Raw genomic sequence first — 20895 nt, 5'->3', positions numbered from 1 at the left:
CATTCAGCAGAGGAGCCCGAGGTTTAAAATTTTAACTACTCCTTTGTCTGGCTTATGACGTGTATCACATTCTCGTATCGTTCAGGTCCTCAAGGATAGTCACAGTGACCGTCTTGTGATTGAACTCTGTGATGCTCTGTAACATCTAGCATAAAACATAATAAACAACAGAAACTGCAAATCCTCTCGGGTCTAGGCAGATCATATATATTTGATAGGGCTAGTATGGATAACTGTTGAAATAAAAACAAGGCATCTTAATCAGTAAGGAAAAAATAGTTCAACTATCATTATGAGGTGGAGAAATAAATACCAACTGCAAACTTTTCAACATGAGGTTGCTTCTGTAGAACCCCACAAAACCAGGCATATATAACAGGAAACTACAATTTGGCAAGGTGACTTCCTTTGCTTGACAGATGCAAGATATTGTGCAGTTCTAATATCCATCCTTCTAAGTAAAATACACCACTTGCCAAAATCATGCTGGATCACATACGAAGTATCCTCATGAGATCAACACCCAGCAGTAACTCTACTTTGTAGTCAGTTACTTGTGTAATTTTGTCTAGAAAGATACTTCCATACTATTCAGAAGTTCCATATAACGATCTTATTGAAATGTATTTGTTCTATAAATCAACACAACATATTCACCACTCTGTGTCAGAAGGTTAGTTTTAGATTACTTCCTCATTAAAAAAGGATGCTTCTGATGGGTTTCAATAGGAATTATCTTCAAAGGTATTTAAGATTTTTTTCAGTTATCAAGAATAAAATACAAGCACATTGATGGTTTAATGAAAATAACGATGGTAGAGTGATAAACAATGAAGACAAGTCACATCTATAGGTGAATCCAACCCTTCTGTAAACCAGTCCGATTCAGACATCATTATACTTACAGGATGGAAGACTACATCCTGGAAGAGCAGCAGTTCTGAAAAGGACTTAGGAATCATGATGGATAATCATCTAAATTTACAATCTTTTAATGCAAATAACTGAGACTGAAAGATTTAAAAATGCGATCCTTGGAGGTATAAACAAACAAGCGAAGATATAAACTGAAAGGTTCAAGAATGTACCTGCACATACTAGACGCACACAGCAATACTGAAATTACTACCAGATGCTGTATGCAGTTCTTACGACCACGCTTTAGAATGGATTTTAAAACATCTGAAGTTTCAGAAGAGCCGTAAAAGCTTTACAGTTAGAGATTTAAGGAACTCCATCTATATAGGTTATTAAAGTTAACATATTCTTATGTGAATAAAGTGAAATAGTTTAAAACTAGAGTAGCTATTTATTATTCTAATAGGCAGCTAGCTATCTGATGGCCAGCAGCTGTAACTAAACAGTCCAAAAACTGAAGGAGGACTAAGAGTATGGAAAACAAACTAGCTGAATCACTCAAGAGACACGGAAAAATCCTCACACTTGAAGAATCTATATGAAAATCAGCTATCTTTTTCAAAAGTATGTTCTACTGCACCCAAAAGATACGGACTTCATGATGCAGAAATAACTAGATTGAATTCTAGGGATAATGGCATGCCAGTCAGATTATTTCATTACCATGGTCACTTCTGGCCTTAAAATGAGCTAGTCTGTAATAGGTAGAAAGCTGCAGTGCATATAAGAACATTCAAACTAACAGATGATAATATAAAGAACTCAAACTACAAGTACAGTCCATCAGAATCAAGCAGAGCTGTGTTCATACATCAATGATTTGTATACCTTGCTGTTTCAATTAAAAACTCAAAATTATCTGTTATGCCTCCAACTTTTACTTTCATATTTTTAAGTCTGTTGCAATGTATCTGATATTTACATATTATAGTATAATTATACCTACCATACCATGGCTTGGAGTAGGTTAATTGCATAGGAAGATTTACTAGGTTTACATTTTTTTCTTAAATTACTCTTTTTTTAAAAAGCACAGTAAAGAGTCTGAGGACAAATTATTCAACTGTTTATCATACATAAGACTGCATGACTATAATACAAAGGGCTTGTCTTTTCATTTAACGTTACAATATACACAGCAAGTCCGGACTAGATCTTACAATCTGAACACAGGTATTTAACCTTTTCCATGCTGTTTATGTTTACAATGCACAGAAGTCCTGTAACCAAACTGTGTAGTAAAGCACACAAAACTGGACTGTAACATAACACAGTATGCAGAAGCACTGGATTTTATGATTTCTTCTTTATGTAGATACTTTTAACTGCTTTATTTTTTGGCGCTTGCTAAGGTGTGGCAACCCGCGCACACAAAAAATACCCAGATTTCATATTACCCTTATATTCCTAGACAGCAGTAAGTACTGGATTCCTTTTTATATTGCTAAACTCAGCATCCTGTTTCTAAGGTGACAGCCTTCCAAATCCTGTAAACTTCTCTGAATTACTGAGTTTAAAAAAAAAAAAAAAAAAAAAAAGGAAAAAAAAAAAGGAAAAACCCCCACTTTCATCCACAGGGTTGACATGTCAATACAAAAGAAATATGGATCACTTGATTAAAAAAAAAAAAAAAAATTCATGATTTACAAAAAAAAGGTAATCCCAAGTATTCATTCCCATTTACATGGTAGTCAGCTGCTGCGTTGCCACTGTAAGTGTAAAAAATTCCACCTTTTAGTCTGAAAAAATGACTTAGCCGCATGGAATTGACCAGTATGAACTCTGAATTTTCTGCTAAATTAACTTTTAAAAGGGCTTACTGGCAGAGGTAGATCACTGCTTCTGTAATATATAACGGGCAAACAATGTTAATCTGGGATGGGCAATCAATGAATTACCCTTATTCTTTCAAATGTTTTTCATGGAGCTTTTACTTTTCATATAACTAACTCTCTGAAGGGGCCCATAAATTTTGCAACTGCCAAGCTGACTGTGTTATATTAAGGCAGCATTACCCAAAAATTAGGCACCTGTTAAATACAGCCTGCTAACCTCAGGTCTCATGTGAGTGTTTTGCTTTACTCAGACTATTATTTTGGACCTGTTCATGCAATCAAGGTCTTGCCTTCAAGTTTACAATTATGTTAATAAGGAATACAAGAATCAACTGCTGGTTTCATAGCTTCTGGATCTAGTGTCCCTTTTACCTTCAGAAGCCTGAACACATTTATAATGTAACAGATGTTATAGTCTCGAAGTAGATGTCAATCTATTATGTTCAGTACACAGATTGCTGTAAATGTATTGGCTATGAATTCAACAACAGTTCCAGTTTTGTTTAAGCAATAGTACAGCCATAATTTTCAACTGACATTTAAAAATGGTCTAGTTACACCTTGTGTCAAAGTGCAGAACTGCTACATTATTGGTTACAGACATCTATGTGCTATAAAAACAGCTTTGGTACAATAAATTATCAAAAAAGAAAATAAATTTTTGTAAAATTCACAGCATAATTGTGAGGCAAAAAAGCAGTCACATAAAATTCTGCATTTTTAAAAATGTTCAGGATGAACAGAAGACGTCTTTGTGCAGAAGTAATGGTGGAGAAACCACGTGCCGAGAAAAAGCTAAAGAAAAAAGTAAAAAGCAGGAAGGGACACAGTTGTAGCTATTTCCATCAAACGCAAACCACTACTCCTGTGACCTTCAACCAATAAGGAAGTCAACTTTATGACACACGCAAAGTGACCTTGCAATACCTTACAATAAGTGGGTCACAAAAGTCTATTTTAAAAGAAAGGCCTCTTGAATTACCCATTCTCTGTGTTTTCAGCATTAAGGACTGTCTGCAAAAGCATGTCCAAAAGTGATTGCATCTGAAATGGTAGGCTCTTCTAACTTAAGAGTCCAAATCCATAAGGCCAAAGGTTATCCCAAAGACCACCACTTAGACCTCCCCAGGACTGGCCAGGACCGACCCGTTGATTGCTTCTCAGTGCACCTCAGTTATGAAACCAGTCATATTTCAATACTAACTGACTGTGGTCTCCAAAATATGAGCCCCACAGAATCCCATTACAATTGCTGCTTTGATCCTCAGTAGATTCAGAAAAGGAGAGTTCTGATAAACCGCCACTTAGCATGCTTAATGTGCCTTACAAACTCCATTACAACCGTCCCTTTTTACAGCTGAAGAATATATATTTGTGTAATCTGAAGGTCCCTCTTTCTTACAGTACTGCATTTCTGTGCCCATGTTTGTTTGGGGAACTAAAAAAAAAAATATATATATATATTACTCACTCCCCTCCCACCCAAAAACTTCAAAGGGCCTTTTTATAAATCATGTGCAATGCCTTTAAAAAGAAACTAGTTTGCAACTACAACTAACATTTGATCAGTAACCCCTGTTGAATGAGACAAAAAAAAAAAACCCTCCCCAAAAAAACCAAACTATGACTAGGTTGTGGCAAGTTAAAATGGGGGAAGCAAAAGGTGAACACCACTAAGCTATCCATTAAGGTGGGTCCAGACACGGCTCTTAAAAAAAAAACAAAAACAAAAACCACCAACCAAAAAAAAAACCAACAAAAAAAACTTCATTGTCCCTTTGCAATCTTTTCAAGTTTAAAAAAATAGTCAGCTTTGCCCTCCTGTAGCGGTTCAGTGAGTTTATCTCCTTCTGATTCAAGCAGCTTTGCACTTTGTTTTTGGAAAAACACCACTTCTATAAAAACACACAAGAAACAAACTTAGTTTCAGTTTAGTCACGAGCTAGCCACAGGACTTTGCTGAACACAAACTCCTGTCATGGGAGACTCTTCTCTATCAATCCCTTGCCTCATTGCAAGGTGTCCTTCAGTCATGTAATGAGCAGGACCTGTATTAGCAGAAAACTGGTACGTTGGATGTCCAGCTATGCCAGTTTCTTGGCGCGGATTAGAGTAGACTGTTAAATTCATGTCCATAGCTCCATTTTGTCCAAAGTCCAAGGTATTAGCAGCCACTGGGCGGTTCTGATAGGCCTGATTGCCTTGGTTACCAGTAGAAGAGGAAGATGTAGAGGAAGAAGTAGTTGAGGAAGACAGGGATGTCATGGAGTGGTGACTGTGGCCCACCTCCATAGAATCCTGGGTGGAGGAGCTGTTTGTTGGAGAATTGTAGACCCTCGGCCTGGTCCGGCTACCCAAGGCTTGCTGTCCATGATGGTGGTGGTGGTGGTGGTGATGGTGGTGGTGGTGAGAGCTGTTTCCGTGATGATGATGTAATGCATTCTGTTGTTGAGGGGTTACATGGAAGGTGGTTTCTTGAACTGGATGGTTTTCAACAGTGACCTGTGTAGGAGCTTCAGTGGCTGTCCAACCAATTGGAGGAGGAAACTGTTGTCGAACCTATGTTAATAAGCAAAATAAAAATTAAAATGCTTAATCAAATCTGCCCATTTGCAATATAAGAGAGATATTAAGTTATTAAGGTCTACGCTAACTTTTAAAAAAGTTAACCAAACCTTGCAGTTGCAAAATTATTCTAGAAATGTAAGCATGTAGTTAAGAAGCATTTCTAATACACTTTTCTAAATATAACTTAAGAAAAATAAGTTCACATTCTGGATGCTTTTTTCAAACAGCTTAAGTAAGTCCAGTATGTGACCTTACTGTCAAAATTATAGAAGCAGCTTTACATAATAGTAGTAATAAACAACACAGTATTTGTACAACACCTAGAACAATAAGGACCTGATCTCTGACTCAGGCCTCTGGATACAATTAGCATACTAAGCTAAATTATCATGTTGTAGTTCCTATCTTGAACAATGTCAACAGCGTTAGAGGAGAACTACCCACTCCTCTGGAAGAACACAGCTGATTAAAGATTATTAAAATAGCAAGATCTAGCTAAACACCGATTTGTTGCATAAACTAAGTTGTCTACTTGGGAGAAAAAGTTTGTCTTCTGTCTGCTGCAAAGAAGCACGTATGATCTTTTCTTTTCTTGTGAGTGTAATGCTTGGAGGCTATTGCTTTACACCTGTAAAAGTGATTCTGTATCTGTAAAAGCGATGAACAGAAATAAGAAATCACTATCACATTTCAGTTTTATTCTTCCAGGAATAAAACAAGCTAACATACACTAATTTATATTTTTACCTGTTCTGTACTAAAATAAAAGTATTACTGAATTATAATAATAAGGCTATAAACTCTTCAGAAGGGACAGGCGAGGAAGGAGAGGCGGTGGTGTGGCCCTGTATGTTAGGGAGTGTTTCGATTGTCTAGAGCTCAACGATTGTGATGATGATACAGTCGAGTGTTTATGGGTAAGGATGAGGGGGAAGGCCAACGAGGCAGATATCCTGCTGGGAGTCTGTTATAGACCACCCACCCAGGATGAAGGGGCGGATGAAGCATTCTACAAGCGGCTGGCAGAAGTCTCACAATCGCTAGCCCTTGTTCTTGTGGGGAACTTCAACTTCCTGGACATCTGCTGGAAATACAACACAGCAGAGAGGAAGTGGTCTAGGAGGTTCCTGGAGCGTGTGGAGGACAGCCTCCTGACACAGCTGGTCAGTGAGCCTACCAGGGGAGGTGCCTCTCTTGACCTGCTGTTTACAGACAGAGAAGGACTGGTGGGAGCTGTGGTGGTCGGAGGCCGTCTTGGGCTTAGCAACCATGAAATGGTAGAATTCTCAATTCTTGGTGAAGTAAGGAGGTGGGGCAGCAAAACCGCAACGATGGATTTCCGGAGGGCGGACTTTGGCCTGTTCAGGACACTGGTTGAGAGAGTCCCGTGGGAGACGGTCCTGAAGGGCAAAGGGGTCCAGGAAGGCTGGACGTTCTTCAAGAAGGAAGTCTTAAAGGCGCAGGAGCAGGCTGTCCCTGTACGCCATAAGAAGAACGGGCGGGGAAGACGACCGGCCTGGCTGAATGGGGAGCTCTTGCTGGGACTCAGGAAAAAAAGGAGAGTTTACCGCTTGTGGAAGAAGGGGCAGGCGACTCAAGAAGAGTACAGGGATCTCGTTAGGTCATGCAGAGAGGAAATGAGAAAGGCAAAAGCCCAGCTAGAACGCAATCTGACTGCTGTCGTTAAAGACAACAAAAAATGTTTTTACAAATATATTAATGACAAGAAGAGAGCCAAGGAGAATCTCCATCCTTTATTGGATGCAGGGGGGAACATTGTCACCGAGGATGAGGAAAAGGCTGAGGTACTCAATGCCTTCTTTGCCTCAGTCTTTAACAGGCAGACCAGTTATCCTCAGGGTACTCAGCCCCCTGAGCTGGAAGACAGGGACGGCGAGGAGGATGAACCCCCCATAATCCAAGAGGAAGCAGTTAACGACCTGCTACGCCACCTGGACGCTCACAGGTCTATGGGGCCAGATGTGATCCACCCAAGAGTGCTGAGGGAGCTGGCGGAGGAGCTCGCCAAGCCACTCTCCATCATTTATCAGCAGTCCTGGTTAACGGGGGAGGTCCCGGATGACTGGAGGCTTGCCAATGTGACGCCCATCTACAAGAAGGGCCGGAAGGAGGATCTGGAGAACTACAGGCCTGTCAGCCTGACCTCGGTGCTGGGGAAGATTATGGAGCAGTTCATCTTGAGGGCGCTCACAAGGCATGAGCGGGACAACCAGGGGATCAGGCCCAGCCAGCACGGATTCGTGAGAGGCAGGTCCTGCTTGACCAACCTGATCTCCTTCTATGACCAGGTGACCTGCCCAGTGGATGAGGGAAAGGCTGTGATGTGGTCTACCTGGACTTCAGTAAGGCCTTTGACACTGTCTCCCACAGCATTCTCCTAGAAGAGCTGGCGGCTCACGGCTTAGACAGGTGGACTCTGCGCTGGATAAAAAAATGGCTGGATGGCTGGGCCCAGAGAGTTGTGGTGAATGGAGTTAAATCCAGTTGGCAGCCGGTCACGAGCGGTGTTCCGCAGGGCTCAGTTCTGGGGCCAGTCTTGTTCAAGATCTTTATCAATGATCTGGATGAGGGGATGGAGTGCACCCTCAGTAAGTTTGCAGATGACACCAAGTTGGCGGGAGTGTTGATCTGCTTGAGGGTAGGAAGGCTCTGCAGAGGGACCTGGACAGGCTGGATCGATGGGCCCAGGCCAACTGTATGAGATTCAACAAGGCCAAGTGCCAGGTCCTGCACTTCAGCCACAACAACCCCATGCAGCGCTACAGGCTTGGGGAAGAGTGGCTGGAAAGCTGCCTGTCGGAAAAGGACCTGGGGGTGCTGGTTGACAGCTGGCTGAACATGAGCCGGCAGTGTGCCCAGGGGGCCAAGAAGGCCAATGGCATCCTGGCCTGTATCAGAAAGAGTGTGGCCAGCAGGAGTAGGGAAGTGATCGTGCCCCTGTACTCGGCACTGGTGAGGCCGTACCTCGAATACTGTGTTCAGTTTTGGGCCCCTCACCACAAGAAGGACATTGAGGTGCTGGAGCGTGTCCAGAGAAGGGCAACGAAGCTGGTGAAGGGTCTGGAGAACAAGTCTTATGAGGAGCGGCTGAGGGAACTGGGGTTGTTTAGCCTGGAGAAGAGGAGGCTCAGGGGAGACCTCATCGCTTTCTACAACTACCTGAAAGGAGGTTGTAGTCGGTCTCTTTTCCCAAGTAACAAGCGATAGGACGAGAGGAAATGGCCTCAAGTTGCACCAGGGGAGGTTTGGATTGGACATGAAGAAAAATGTCTTTCCTGAAAGAGTGGTTAAACATTGGAACAGGCTGCCCAGGGAAGTGGTTGAGTCCCCATCCCTGGAGGTATTTAAAAGACGTGTAGATGAGGCGCTTGGGGACATGGTTTAGTGGGCATGGTGGTGTTGGGTTGACAGTTGGACTTGATGATCTTAGATGTTTTTTCCAACCTTAATGATTCTATGATTCTATTTGTAGTTAATAAATGAGTTGTTGCTTCTTTCCAAGTAGAAGTACTGAATAAACACTAATTCAGCCAATGATAATCTTGGTGAAGTACCTGAACACCATAAAATGGAAGTAAGAACTCCAGCAGAGTCTACTGTAGTACAAATTAGTTCTTCACTGGGTTAGAAGATGCATAGTTCTGTGTACCCTTACGCCCTGTGTAAGATGAAGCACTGACAGCTCCACCTGATTTATGGCTACTGATTCAAAACCTTCACCTCTGCAGAATCTATGGAATTTTTTACAGCTGCCTGCAGTACTTCTGCCTAAATGACTGACCTAACATACAGAGGACTATACAAGAGTTGGGGGTAAAAAAAGAACTAGCCATCAGGTTTGGTTTTATGTCTAAACCACTTCACTCCTGAAATGAAAGTGTTAATTAGTTTTAGGGATTTAATATTCTCAGAAAATTCACATAAATCAAACAGACCAAAGCTCTACTTAAGCATACCTGTGGGCTGTGTGTTTCACAGTCCATAGCTTGAACAGCAGCAGTGAAGTGTCCACCACTATGTCGATGCTGGTGTGTGGGGTCTGATCGTGCCCTTCCACTGTTGCTTGTTCCAGAAGATCCACCTATAAAATCATAACATGCACAATAACTAAAGAGACACAAAATTTACAGTAAGCTGCAAAACAATGACAGCATGAAGATATTTAAACTGCTTCAAGGTAAAAATAAATACAAGACCTATGATAATCACACACATTTTTGCTCATCTACTTTTAATTTTTTGTTGGAGCAGTTACCTGTTCCAGCTGATTAAAATAATTCTTTTGATGAGTATGACTGACATGTGTGTTTTTTAACAAAAAAAATGAGATTACATTTACCTGGGAAAGATTCCTTAGATGTGATTAGGAAATATAATTTTGTTATCTGTTAATGAGAAAAACTTACCTGAGCTTGAAGATGTACTAGAGGTGGTTCCTGAAGACTGCGACTGCTCCATGGCAGGACTCGTAGACACACTGTTACTTGTGTTTGTACCTTCATCTGCTGTTTTCTTAAAGAAACTATGCTGTAGGGCATAATAAGGTTGAATTCGTGTCTTAGGGTCATAATCAAGCATCCTTAAGATGAGGTCTTTGAACTTCAAGTAGTCAGCTACAGTATGACCCGATTCCCCAGCACGACGTCCACCTGGTCCTCCTGTTTCAACTCCTAGTATATTGTGAAGTTTACGAGTGCCGGGTGGTTTGTATTCCTGTTGGGAAGTTAGAAATTGCTTGAAATCAAGTTACATATTAAGCCTTGGATGTGCACAGTTTAAACATGCCATAAAAGGAAGTAAGTCAAATAAAAGTAAGAAACTATTCAACACTACGGAAAGTGTTATTTAATCAACCTGTCTTACAACATGGAACAATAACAAACAACAATAAAGCTACATTTTCAGTAAGGCAAGATGTAAAGCAAAGTAACACCTCACCTTTTTTTTTTTTTTTTTTTTTTAAAGAGACAGTTCATATTCTCATCCTAGTTATGTAACCTACCCTTTTTCCATCTTTGGTCTTCTTCAAGTTCCAAGTGCCATCTGGCAACTTCTCAAAGAACTTTCTTGCTTTTGGTGCTTGGTCAAGGATGTGGGTAGGTGGTATCCCCAAAACTTCCACTATTTTATTCATTTGATCCACCTGTTCCAAACAAAGAATATTTCTGAAGAACATGTGACAGACAGCTGAGCAGTGTGACAGAGTGATATTCTATAGTCACATGGGAAGCAAATGTTAACTACCCAGACAAGTTCTAAATTAATTGTGAGTTTAAGAAAATCCAGTATGTACAGAACAAATCAGTGAGTAAGAAGTAAGGGGGGACCCAGAAACAGAAAAGTATTAACAAGCAATTTAGATTTCTGACAAAAGATATTGCTGTCATTGATGTTTATTCATTTTAGAATTACTAGACTTCCCTAATTTATGCATTATAATTAAACAGATGAAAGTCATGATGAGAATGAACAAAACAAAACAAAAAAAATCAGATTACTTGAACTGTAATATAGCTGCATACCTCATTTGCCCCACTAAAAAGAGGCTCTCCAGTGTGCATCTCAACTAAAATACACCCAAGGGACCACATATCAATTGCAAGATCATAAGGCATTCCCAGTAGCACCTCTGGTGATCGATAAAAACGACTCTGGATATATTGGTATATCTGAAATAAAAGTATCTAAAGGTAATACACAGAATCCAAAGAGCACGATTATGATTCTGTATTACAAAACAGAACTACCATGAAATACATTTTTAGTGTAGGAAAAGCCAAGGTATCAGTGATACTAAAAAGTATCTATACATTACATTTATAAAAGTATGTAAATGTTCAGTCTTAAGAAAATACTAGCATTCACACTCACAAAAAAAAATAAAAGGAGAAAAGAAAAGAAGTGCAAATTCACTCATGATGACAGTACTTTACACTTTAGGGTTGATAAGTGTAATCTCATGCAATTACAGGTGATCCTACAACAAGATTTTAGTCTGGTATCACCCAAAGAAAAAACTATTCCACAAGCCACATCAGAATCACATACTTCAGAAAAAACCTATAGCAAACGATCAAAAGCCACAATTATGGTGTGATGAAATGAGATTAAATTATCGGGTCATTCCAGGAACTAGAGATCAACACATGGGGAAAAGCAACCTCCTTCCCCCCCCAACTATCCTGCTCATTTTTCAAGACACATAATTCTCTCTTGATTCTAAACCTGGAGACTGGCTTAACCGTAAGCATATTAAAAAAAAAGAAAGAAAGAAACAAAAAAACTTAACAAAAAAACCCCCACCAAACCTCCAAAACCCTTAGCAATAAACAAGAAAACAACAAAACAGAACCATACTTTATATTCTAAGTAACATGCAATTTTATCCAGCACTTTCCACAAAGGTACTGATATTTCCTTACTGCTATTTAAGTTAACTTTAATGAGGAATTACACTAGGTTTTTGTATTTGTGCTTCTTAACGTCTCAAAATTATCTTCTTATTGACCTAAACAATCAAGATCTCATTTCAATTCCTGGTGTATTCCTTCACCCTGGGCTGAAAAGTTTCTAGTTTATAGCAAAAAGCCCTTTTATTAATCTAAATACGTCTCACCACTGCTTTCAATACAATATTCAATATTCTGACCTGCTCTTCCTAAACTTACTATGGGGAAAAAGCAACAGGGTGCTACTGGCCAGTCCCAACTCCTCAAAAGAGAATTGGGGGACTTCTGTTAAAGTTAGTCCATGAAGTTTCTTAATTCTTCTCATAAAATGATCCCATCTGCAGTATTACTAGTCATACTTCTGAAACTTCATCTCTTTTGCAAACATTGCATATTTTTGGGAGGTTTTTTGGTTGGTTTGTTTGGGTTTTTTTAACACCCAGCTTTCTCAAAGCAAAAAGATACCATTCACAAATGTATAGATAAAACTGCCAAAGGTACATAACTGACCTGGGAAGGTTCAAAATCCTTTTTTCAAAGAAACTAAAGTCTAACTTCTACCTATAGAAGCCTTCCTTACCTCTCTAGCTAACAATTTTTTTTCAGCGCAGACTACTAAAGCAAAGGTACCCTGAACGGAAGCGGTCACTTGCTCAGCCAAATATAATTCTTTCAACCAGGAAAAAGCGTATTTGTACTAGACTATAAGGTGCAAGCTGAACAGTACGTCCTGATAAACTTTTCAGTGAGCAAATTGTCAGTACAAATCAAACACTTGAGGAATATGATTCAAAGCTTTTCCTAAAGAAAACAGGCTTTGGCATCCAAGCAGAATTATTTATGATCTTAATATATTAATAGTTATTGCATGTATTTTAACATTTCTTAAAGCAAATATAGAGCTAATTGGCTATGCCGGATAGACTACGCTCAACAGATTCTAACAGCTCAAATAAAAAAATGCACTCATCTTCAAAGTACATGAACAACAGGACACAATTACAAATTTTTTGACAACTATTTAATAGTACAGATCTATCCTAATCTGAAGAACTGTCGACAGAAAGCAATCTGGCCCTTTGTCCTGGAAATGCTTTGCACACATGCATCTTAACTCATAGTAATACCACCACTAAACTCAATTCAGTCTTTCCACAGTCGTTAAAGTGTTTCTAAAAATGGGTTAGTTATAACCAGTATCTTTAAGAGCCAGCTACTGCACTGTCTTAACACTCAAATATCTTCTTATCTCCAAGGCACACTAAATAGAGGACATGCTGAAGTGGAAGGAGTAATACATATGGAATAAGAAAATAATAAGAGTATTTTATTTAATAGCACTATAGACTTCTACAATCAAGTGCTGATGCATTCTGCGTTAACATAGCATAAAAACATAACCAAGGAGAAAAGAAAGATGGAAAGTTTATCACTGTGGTGAAACTATCTACTATGGCACTAAAACTCGTATTTAAAGCTCCTATGGACTGTTGATCTCTAACACCCTATGTAAAAATTAGTTACTATTTCATTTAAGTCATCATTAATGAAGTTTAAATTAGCTATCTAGGTATTATGACTTAAAAATATTAAAATTTTTCAGATGTATCCAACAGTAGCATAATTAGCATTTTTACTAATACTCACCCTCTGTCCAAGTTGACACGAACTGCCAAAATCAACAATCTTGATAGCACTTCGTTTGGGGTTACAGAGCAGGATATTCTCAGGTTTTAGGTCACAGTGAATGATACTAAGTTCAGGAGTCGCCAGAAAAAGCAGTGCAGTGCACATTTGCTGTGCAAACTTTCGTGTCAGGTTCAATGAGACACCTCTGAAGTTGGTGTTCCGCAACAGATCATACAGATTGTAGGACAGCATTTCGAAGACTAAGCAGAGATGGTTTCGGAACATGAAGTGGCGTTTCAAATGCACTTTAAAAAGGGGAAGAAAATAATTAACACATATCCTGTGTGGTAAGTATTGAATTCTAATTACAACACAATGCTTAAATATTTTAATCAATAGGTATGAAGCTGACCTGTGAGTAAGATAATACAGTGTTACTTTTTTTTCCTAGATCTATGGTTATTTACAGAATATTGCTGCCATGCCTAGGGTATGGGGGGACATTTTACACATCTGAAGTGTCCTCAGGTGTACCTCAGTAAAGCTATATTAACCAAAAAAGTATTTAAAAGACAGAAGAGATATTTTTTCAAAATAAGCTATTGCTCCCCTATTAGCAAAGGCAAACACATTTGTGGGTAAATGAAAATATCAGCAAAAAAAGACAAGAAGCGCAAACTCTGTGTAACGCAACCTTTGTCACAATACTTTCGATCTTTTTCAGGGAAGAGTTCATTTCTCCATGCTCCTAAAGCTAAAACTGTATTTAAGTCCAAGCAGATTGGAAAAAAGTGCACATACAGTGGCATTCTCAACAGTAAAGCAGATATTGCGCTTGAGACTGAATTTTTTATTAGGAATTTCCCTTACATTTACAGAGAAAATATTTGACTGTCAGATTCGTTTAAAATATACTAAGACATTACTGCAATTTTTAAGCTGTGACTTCAATTGATTACTTCAATTAATAAAACTGATCAATATCCCAAAGGCATTATATTCATTTCAATCAGGCATAATCTCAATGTATGAAAGCAACTAATCCAGTCCAAATCCAATGAATTTTTTTTTTCACAAAATAGGTGAAAAATTCATCACATTAATCTGTTTAGAGGCAAGCAGGGTTTACCAGTCTGTCAATCATTCAGGTTGGTTGCCACAAGTAAAAGAAAATTGAAATAGGAAAAATACTTCAGCCCTTGGATAAAAAGCAACACACTCCCCTTTTTGTCATAGTAAAATCTTGAACCAATATTAGCACAATGAGAATTTAGACTTTCAATTAAGGTTATTACTGGGTGTCCTATGGATTTTTTTTTCCTCCATTATCATAAGCCAGTTCTTCATGTGTCCCTTACAACTTACCTGTAACAATACCATTTGCTTCCACCCTGATGCCAGTTCCTGCAATACATCATTGTCTAGACCTTTCGTATTTTCTCATCTTTGCCACATTTCCACTATCCTCCCACCATGAAAGCACCAGCACCTTTTCATGTCCTTGTGGTCTTCCTACACTTAATTCAAATTCCTTCCCACACCACCTAAGCTTGCTAGACCTGCCAACTTGGCAAGAAACGCCACTTACTCTAACTGGCCAGCATGCTACTGGCCAGCTAGTACCACCTGCAACTGCCACACAGCTCAAATAGTTTGGATAAGAGCTGAACTTGCCACATCTCTCCTTCAGTGAAGGCATGACATTTGAACATTTCTCCTTCACTCTGCCACCAATTTTCACAAAACTTGAAGACCTTAATGCATTCTTACACTTGTGTTAGATCTGAAGGAGACCAGTCAGAAGGTACTAGAGGAGATCTGACAGAAGCGTAAGCAGTTAAACTTTATGTCCTTAAAACTCAGGCTACAGTGTATTTAACCATGTTCACCCTGAAGGCTACATTTTACATCACACAGTATATTGTAATACTTGCAATGCTTTCAGCCTTATTCAGCTATTCTCAGCATCATGTATCTGAAAGCCTATGCGAGGGTGAACTGTCCACATGTCCTACAGACAACTTATTTTTTACATTAATATGCTGAATGCTTCAATTAAGTCTTGTTGCAAAAGTATGTTCATGAGCAACTGTTCCTATACCTGTAAATATAAATATTTTCCAGTGAAGTGCCTCAGTTTTCCATGATCAGTTTTTGCACAGCATGCAATACAAGGTATTCAGTCAAAATGTTACCTATTTGGGGTTTTTGATCTTTACCGATGCTGTCATGTTCATTAAATACTGTGTTAAATAAAGGGAAACTATTCAAATATACCCCAGTGGATTTGGAAATCAGCTTGAAACAAGCCTAACATCACCTGCCTAAGCAAAGGCAGTATATATTATTTCTCCACCATTCAAAATTATCAGAACTTTTTTTTCCTTTTTTTGTTTCACTGCTCTCTTTATAAAGCCATCCTGCCTTAACTCACAGAGGGAGATTATATGATGTTTTGGTCCATTTCGTTTTACCTGATGTTACAAACAAACTCTCTAAAAATTTAAAATTGCAAGAGCTTATTTGATGATGCCTATAGTGTCTTTATTTGCTGCATATTAATCTGAAACTGGTCATGTCTTTAACATTCCTGAAACATCTTTTTGACGCAGTATGCTGTCAAGTTAAGTTTTTGTTTTATGTAAACATGTTATTAATAAACTTAAGTTAAAAATACCTTAGAAACTTTTACACTGAATACATAAAATGTATTCTAAAGATAATATTCTATAAAACAAGTTAAAATGTAACTACTCATCAGATAATTTAATACCAATATATATTAACATTATTTCAAAAGTTTCTTTCTAAACTACAGAAAGAGAAATCAGTAATCCAATATATACATGCAAATCAGAAAAGCATAGCTGTCAGTATTTCAGTTTCTACAAACTAAAGGATGCTTAAAACCAGTTTCGTTTTCCTTAATCACTTTTTTCATACTTCTCCATCTCTCTTTACAACATGCTGTTGCTTTCCTACCATCATCTTTTTGCCCAATTCTCCACTCCAGAGGATAGACAGGATTTAATAAGCTTTTTACACGAGCTGACTTAATTTCATCATTATTACAAAGTTCAAGTAGCATTATAATAATAAGTCAAGGGAACAGCATTCCAATCTACAGGAACCGTCAAAATTATAAGCTTTAAAATATTTTCTGAGCTATAAGACTGGGCAAGTCTTAACATTTACACAAGTCTTATCTCAGTTTTGTTATACAAAATTTTGAGCTTTTCAAACACACACAATCAAAAAATAATGATTAAGCTAGCCATAAAACTACTGTATGATGCTGGTTTACACTAAACGTGCATGCTCTTATCCGTGACAGTTCTGAGATAATTTATGATATATTCAAAGTAGTGAAAGAGATACAAACTACCACAGATCACAGCTTCTGTGCAAAAGCCGGTCCATGGCAACTTCTTCAGGTGTCCATATCATTAACTGGAAAAAGAAAATTCTTCAAAAGATCTCAACGCTACAAAGTAACAAGTCTGTTATCCCAAATAATTTTCTATATTCTTCTTCTGGATCTGGTCCTGTTGCAAAACAAACTGGAAAATTTGCACTAAATAATATTAATAATTTTAAAAGTTGTATTATTCTTTTCATTTCTTTAGCACCAGAAGCATCCTATGCTATATAGCAAGATCTAAAATATTCCTAATTTGATTAAATAAAAATAAATACCTATATAGTACTTCATCTCAGTGTCATGTTTGTTCATAAGCTCCAACAGTCGCACTTCAATCTGGGCTTGGTTTAAGAAAGCCTTCTTGTTTTTTATTATTTTGATAGCCACCCACTCCTGTTCCACTCGATCATAAGCCTTTACAACCTGTAAGAGAAAAGTCAAATACATCATTTCAAAATACAGCAAAACTCACTTTCTAAACTTTCTTCACTTTCTGAATTCAGACAAGACATTTTTAGAAATTTTGCTCTTTCCAGTTAAATTTCTTTTCTTAAATTTCTTCTCTTACTTGATACTACAATAAAGCCACAATTGATCATGTGACATTTATTGCAGTGATGTCACAAAATAGAACGGAGGCTCCACTGAGGCTTCGCTAAGGCAAGCATTATATCCAAATGCAATTATCAAATCATCAAAAACAATGCTGTAAAATAACCGGCAAAATCTGAGAAAAACTAACAAAAACAACAAAAGAAGAGCTCCATCCTCCTTCCAGCCTTTTCCTCAAGCCTTGGCTACAGCTACAAACAGTCAAAACAAATGTTAGTAAGTAACATTTGTAATAGGTAATGCCTAGCACTAGACTATTGTTTTAGTTTAAAAACCCAAGCCAAACAGCTAAAAATGTGAACTGATAGCAAAAGGCTGAGGACTTTTTGCTCATTGCAAAATGCTGTACCAGATCTACATACTGAAGTATATTCAAATGTTACCTGTAGTAATAAGAAACAGCACAAAATACGATGTCTTGAGCAGGCACTCAGTATAATAGGATTAAGAAAAAAGAGTTTAATTTCAAAATGAAACAGGAATACCACTTCAAATGAAATGCATATTATGATTCTCATGAATTACATGTTGCTCAGCTGATACACGTTACCTGTCCAAAGGATCCTTTGCCTATTAAAGAGTCAATTTCATAACGATCCATCCACTTCTCCCCATTTTTTACAATATAGTCATAGTTGTCATCATCATAGCCATCATTGTAAACTTTTCTCTCCTTTTTGTGACTGGAATCATCTCCTTGGCCCTGCTGATGCCGCCGTTTTTTTTTTGCATAGTAAACCTAAACGTGAAAAGTATATTGCTTAAGAGCACTTTTTAGAACATCAGTTCAATAAAGAATAGAATCAGTTTTTATAATCATCATGCCTAATCCTGTGATTTTAAAATGCAACTTCTACTACTGGTAAAACAAACAGTCCTCTCCTGCTATCACTCTATTTGAAGTCAAATCATTATACCAAAGCAAAGTATTGATGAGTAATTTAAAAACTCAGAAAGCAGATCTAAATAAATGTACTAATAACACCGATCCCTAGAGTTCATAGGTGCAAAAAGAAAAGATACATCACAGTACACTATACACAGCAAAATTAAAAATTAAAAGTAGCCTGGAAACAAGAGTTATCAGTTGTTCCTTCCACCAGACTGGAAAGGAAGAATTCCAAGGAAGTCAGTAATCAGTGCAGAAATCCCTTCACATGCCCTACAATTGCCAAAGAGTTAGAAACTTAACTGATGCTTTCCTATATTAACCACATTATTTTTATATTTTACATTTGCCAATAATATTTAATTAAATAATTTAGGGAAAACACTTTACTATTTTCCTTAGAAGTCCTTAGACACATTCATAAAGGTTTATAGCACGAGCTAAAATAGTGTTTGTGCCACTCATTTCTTTATCATGCAACAGAAAAGCTCAACATTTGTTTATGAAACAACAGAAAATAAATTCCAGGATAAAAAAATTCCTGTGTGCTGGACAGAAAGCAGGACCATCACTTCAATGATCTCAAATGAGATGTGAACAACAGAGAGAAAGCTTGATTTTTCTTATCTCTTCATGAGATTATTTATAGAAAATATACTTAATAATGTATTGTAAACAAAAACTTCACATCGATACACATTACAAAGATAGCTGGAGCCATTACCTCATTAATATGCTTGTATGTTTTGATCAAATCTACGGAGAGTTTCCTCAATGGAGCAGTGGCTGGATCACGGAAAGTTTGGGGCATCCGCCTCTGTAATATGACCATATCATAACTTAGGATAAAAGCTAGGACTTTAATGATATAATTACTTCACCAAATCGTAATATTCCTCACAGAAATGAGTTATTTCATTGCAACATTTTTTTCTTTAAGCGACATTAAAAAAAGAACAACAAATACAGGAATCAAAATAAATTAGCAGTTTAGTTACTTTTTAATACATTTAATTAATAAAAAAAAAAGAAATAAATCCCAGGATTCCTACCTCTCCTCCCATTATGCCTGACAGGCTTAACCCCAATAAACAGTTTTTCCCTCAGTTAAAAATGCAGCTCCTTTGACAACAGAGATTCTTGCTGACATTACCCCTCTACCTCATGACTGATGTATGAACTGTAACCATATTTAATGTATAGCTGCATTAAAACCACAAATGGAAGTTAACAGCAGTAACTACTGGAGAACTGTGGCAGTTTGCCACATTTAAACTATGTTAAATTCCAAATAAAAAAACCCCTCAGGTCTACCATGCTTTGCAATATCCAGGCCTAAATCTAAATCTAAAACCTAAAGAAAGTTTAAAGAAATCTAAAGCACGCACATGAACACCATACCTACTGTCAAAGTTTTAAAACAACGTCCCTGAAAAGGTAGTTATGTTCCTCGTCTGTTTCCTAAAACTGACTACATTTACAACAAAACCATCTTCAACAGCAGGCCAATTTTTTTTTAATGTTTTCCTGAAGAAACAAGACTTATGTGTGATAAAATTATTTGTGTAAAATTATTTGTGTGCCTCTTTTTTTCTTTGCACACATACGCCATGTAAATTCTGGATCTACCAATCAACTCCTATTCCTCCTTAGGACCTGTTCGAAATCTCAGAAGATAAAGTTTCTGAAAAGATGAAGTTCCAAGTGGCAGGCTGGAGGTGAATAGTATCCCCAGTAAAAAGAAGGCAGAAATAACTAAGTCACAAACCATTTCATTTGGCTAAAGCTGACTACCTGCTCAGCAGACACTTAACAGCACAACTGTACCACCAGACAAGCTCTGACAACTTCCCTGTCTCACCCCGTGAGAGTGTCAGATGGGGAGCTAGGAGAGAGAGTGGTGAGGTTAGTGTGACTGGTCCCCTAGCCTGCCTCTTTATTCCCTCTCTTCCCAATGACAGAAAACCACAGGGCAAGTTTAAGCATTCCATTGGAGAAAAGCTTGTTTCATGTACGTTAAAGCTGCTTCTACTTTCTTACTCATTATCAAGAGGGTTAGGTGACTGAGCGCCACCACGCTCAGCCTTACAACTCTCATCTCATGCCATCAAATAGGCTCACGCTCATAACTCTCTTCACTTCCAAGTGCTTAATCTCATCTGCTGCCTCCTATTACAGCTAAATTGATATGCAGCCTCCTGCAGAGCTGAGGAAAGAGCATAAGCCATCAATAAAAATAATGAAACTGATTTTTATATCAGTATTGCTGAACTAATAAACAAACTGGAAAAGCGTAACTGTTCCTCTATCTTTTATGGTATTACTTAATACTTATAATGGTGGCTGTGCAAATAGCTCATTTGTTTTGCTCAATGACCAAATGAAAAAAAATCACATTGAAGTGACCCAAAGAAGTTCTCACAAACAGAAGCGATAAAGAGTTTGTGCTTCTGAAATTGGACCTGAACTCAGGCACCCAAGCAGCCATACTAGAAAGCTAAGCTCATGCTCTCCTCCGGTGGATGCGCAGACCCCATGGGGCAGGGGAGAAGA

The 20895-nt window shown here is 38.0% G+C and overlaps 1 protein-coding gene across 3 annotated transcripts in view; it reads right to left on the bottom strand.

Annotated features, from left to right (window-relative positions):
* Nucleotides 1-265: 265 nt before the first annotated feature.
* DYRK1A (dual specificity tyrosine phosphorylation regulated kinase 1A) overlaps nucleotides 266-20895 on the bottom strand; it is a 93549-nt gene continuing 72919 nt past the window's right edge. For all 3 annotated transcript variants that reach the window (XM_076354007.1, XM_076353990.1, XM_076353999.1), the window contains exons 4-12: nucleotides 19067-19159; nucleotides 18004-18192; nucleotides 17117-17264; nucleotides 13439-13725; nucleotides 10865-11011; nucleotides 10345-10485; nucleotides 9749-10055; nucleotides 9299-9423; nucleotides 266-5312 (exon numbers count right to left, since the gene is read on the bottom strand). In XM_076354007.1, coding sequence (XP_076210122.1) covers nucleotides 4689-5312; nucleotides 9299-9423; nucleotides 9749-10055; nucleotides 10345-10485; nucleotides 10865-11011; nucleotides 13439-13725; nucleotides 17117-17264; nucleotides 18004-18192; nucleotides 19067-19159 — 2061 coding nt within the window. In that variant the 3' untranslated portion in view covers nucleotides 266-4688. The remainder of the gene's footprint in view (nucleotides 5313-9298; nucleotides 9424-9748; nucleotides 10056-10344; nucleotides 10486-10864; nucleotides 11012-13438; nucleotides 13726-17116; nucleotides 17265-18003; nucleotides 18193-19066; nucleotides 19160-20895) is intronic.

Source organism: Aptenodytes patagonicus, chromosome 1 (assembly GCF_965638725.1).
Source record: "Aptenodytes patagonicus chromosome 1, bAptPat1.pri.cur, whole genome shotgun sequence".
NCBI classification, from domain to species: Eukaryota; Metazoa; Chordata; class Aves; order Sphenisciformes; family Spheniscidae; genus Aptenodytes; species Aptenodytes patagonicus.
Note: the sequence above shows the minus strand (reverse complement) of the source record. Positions and strands in the feature narration are given on the sequence as shown.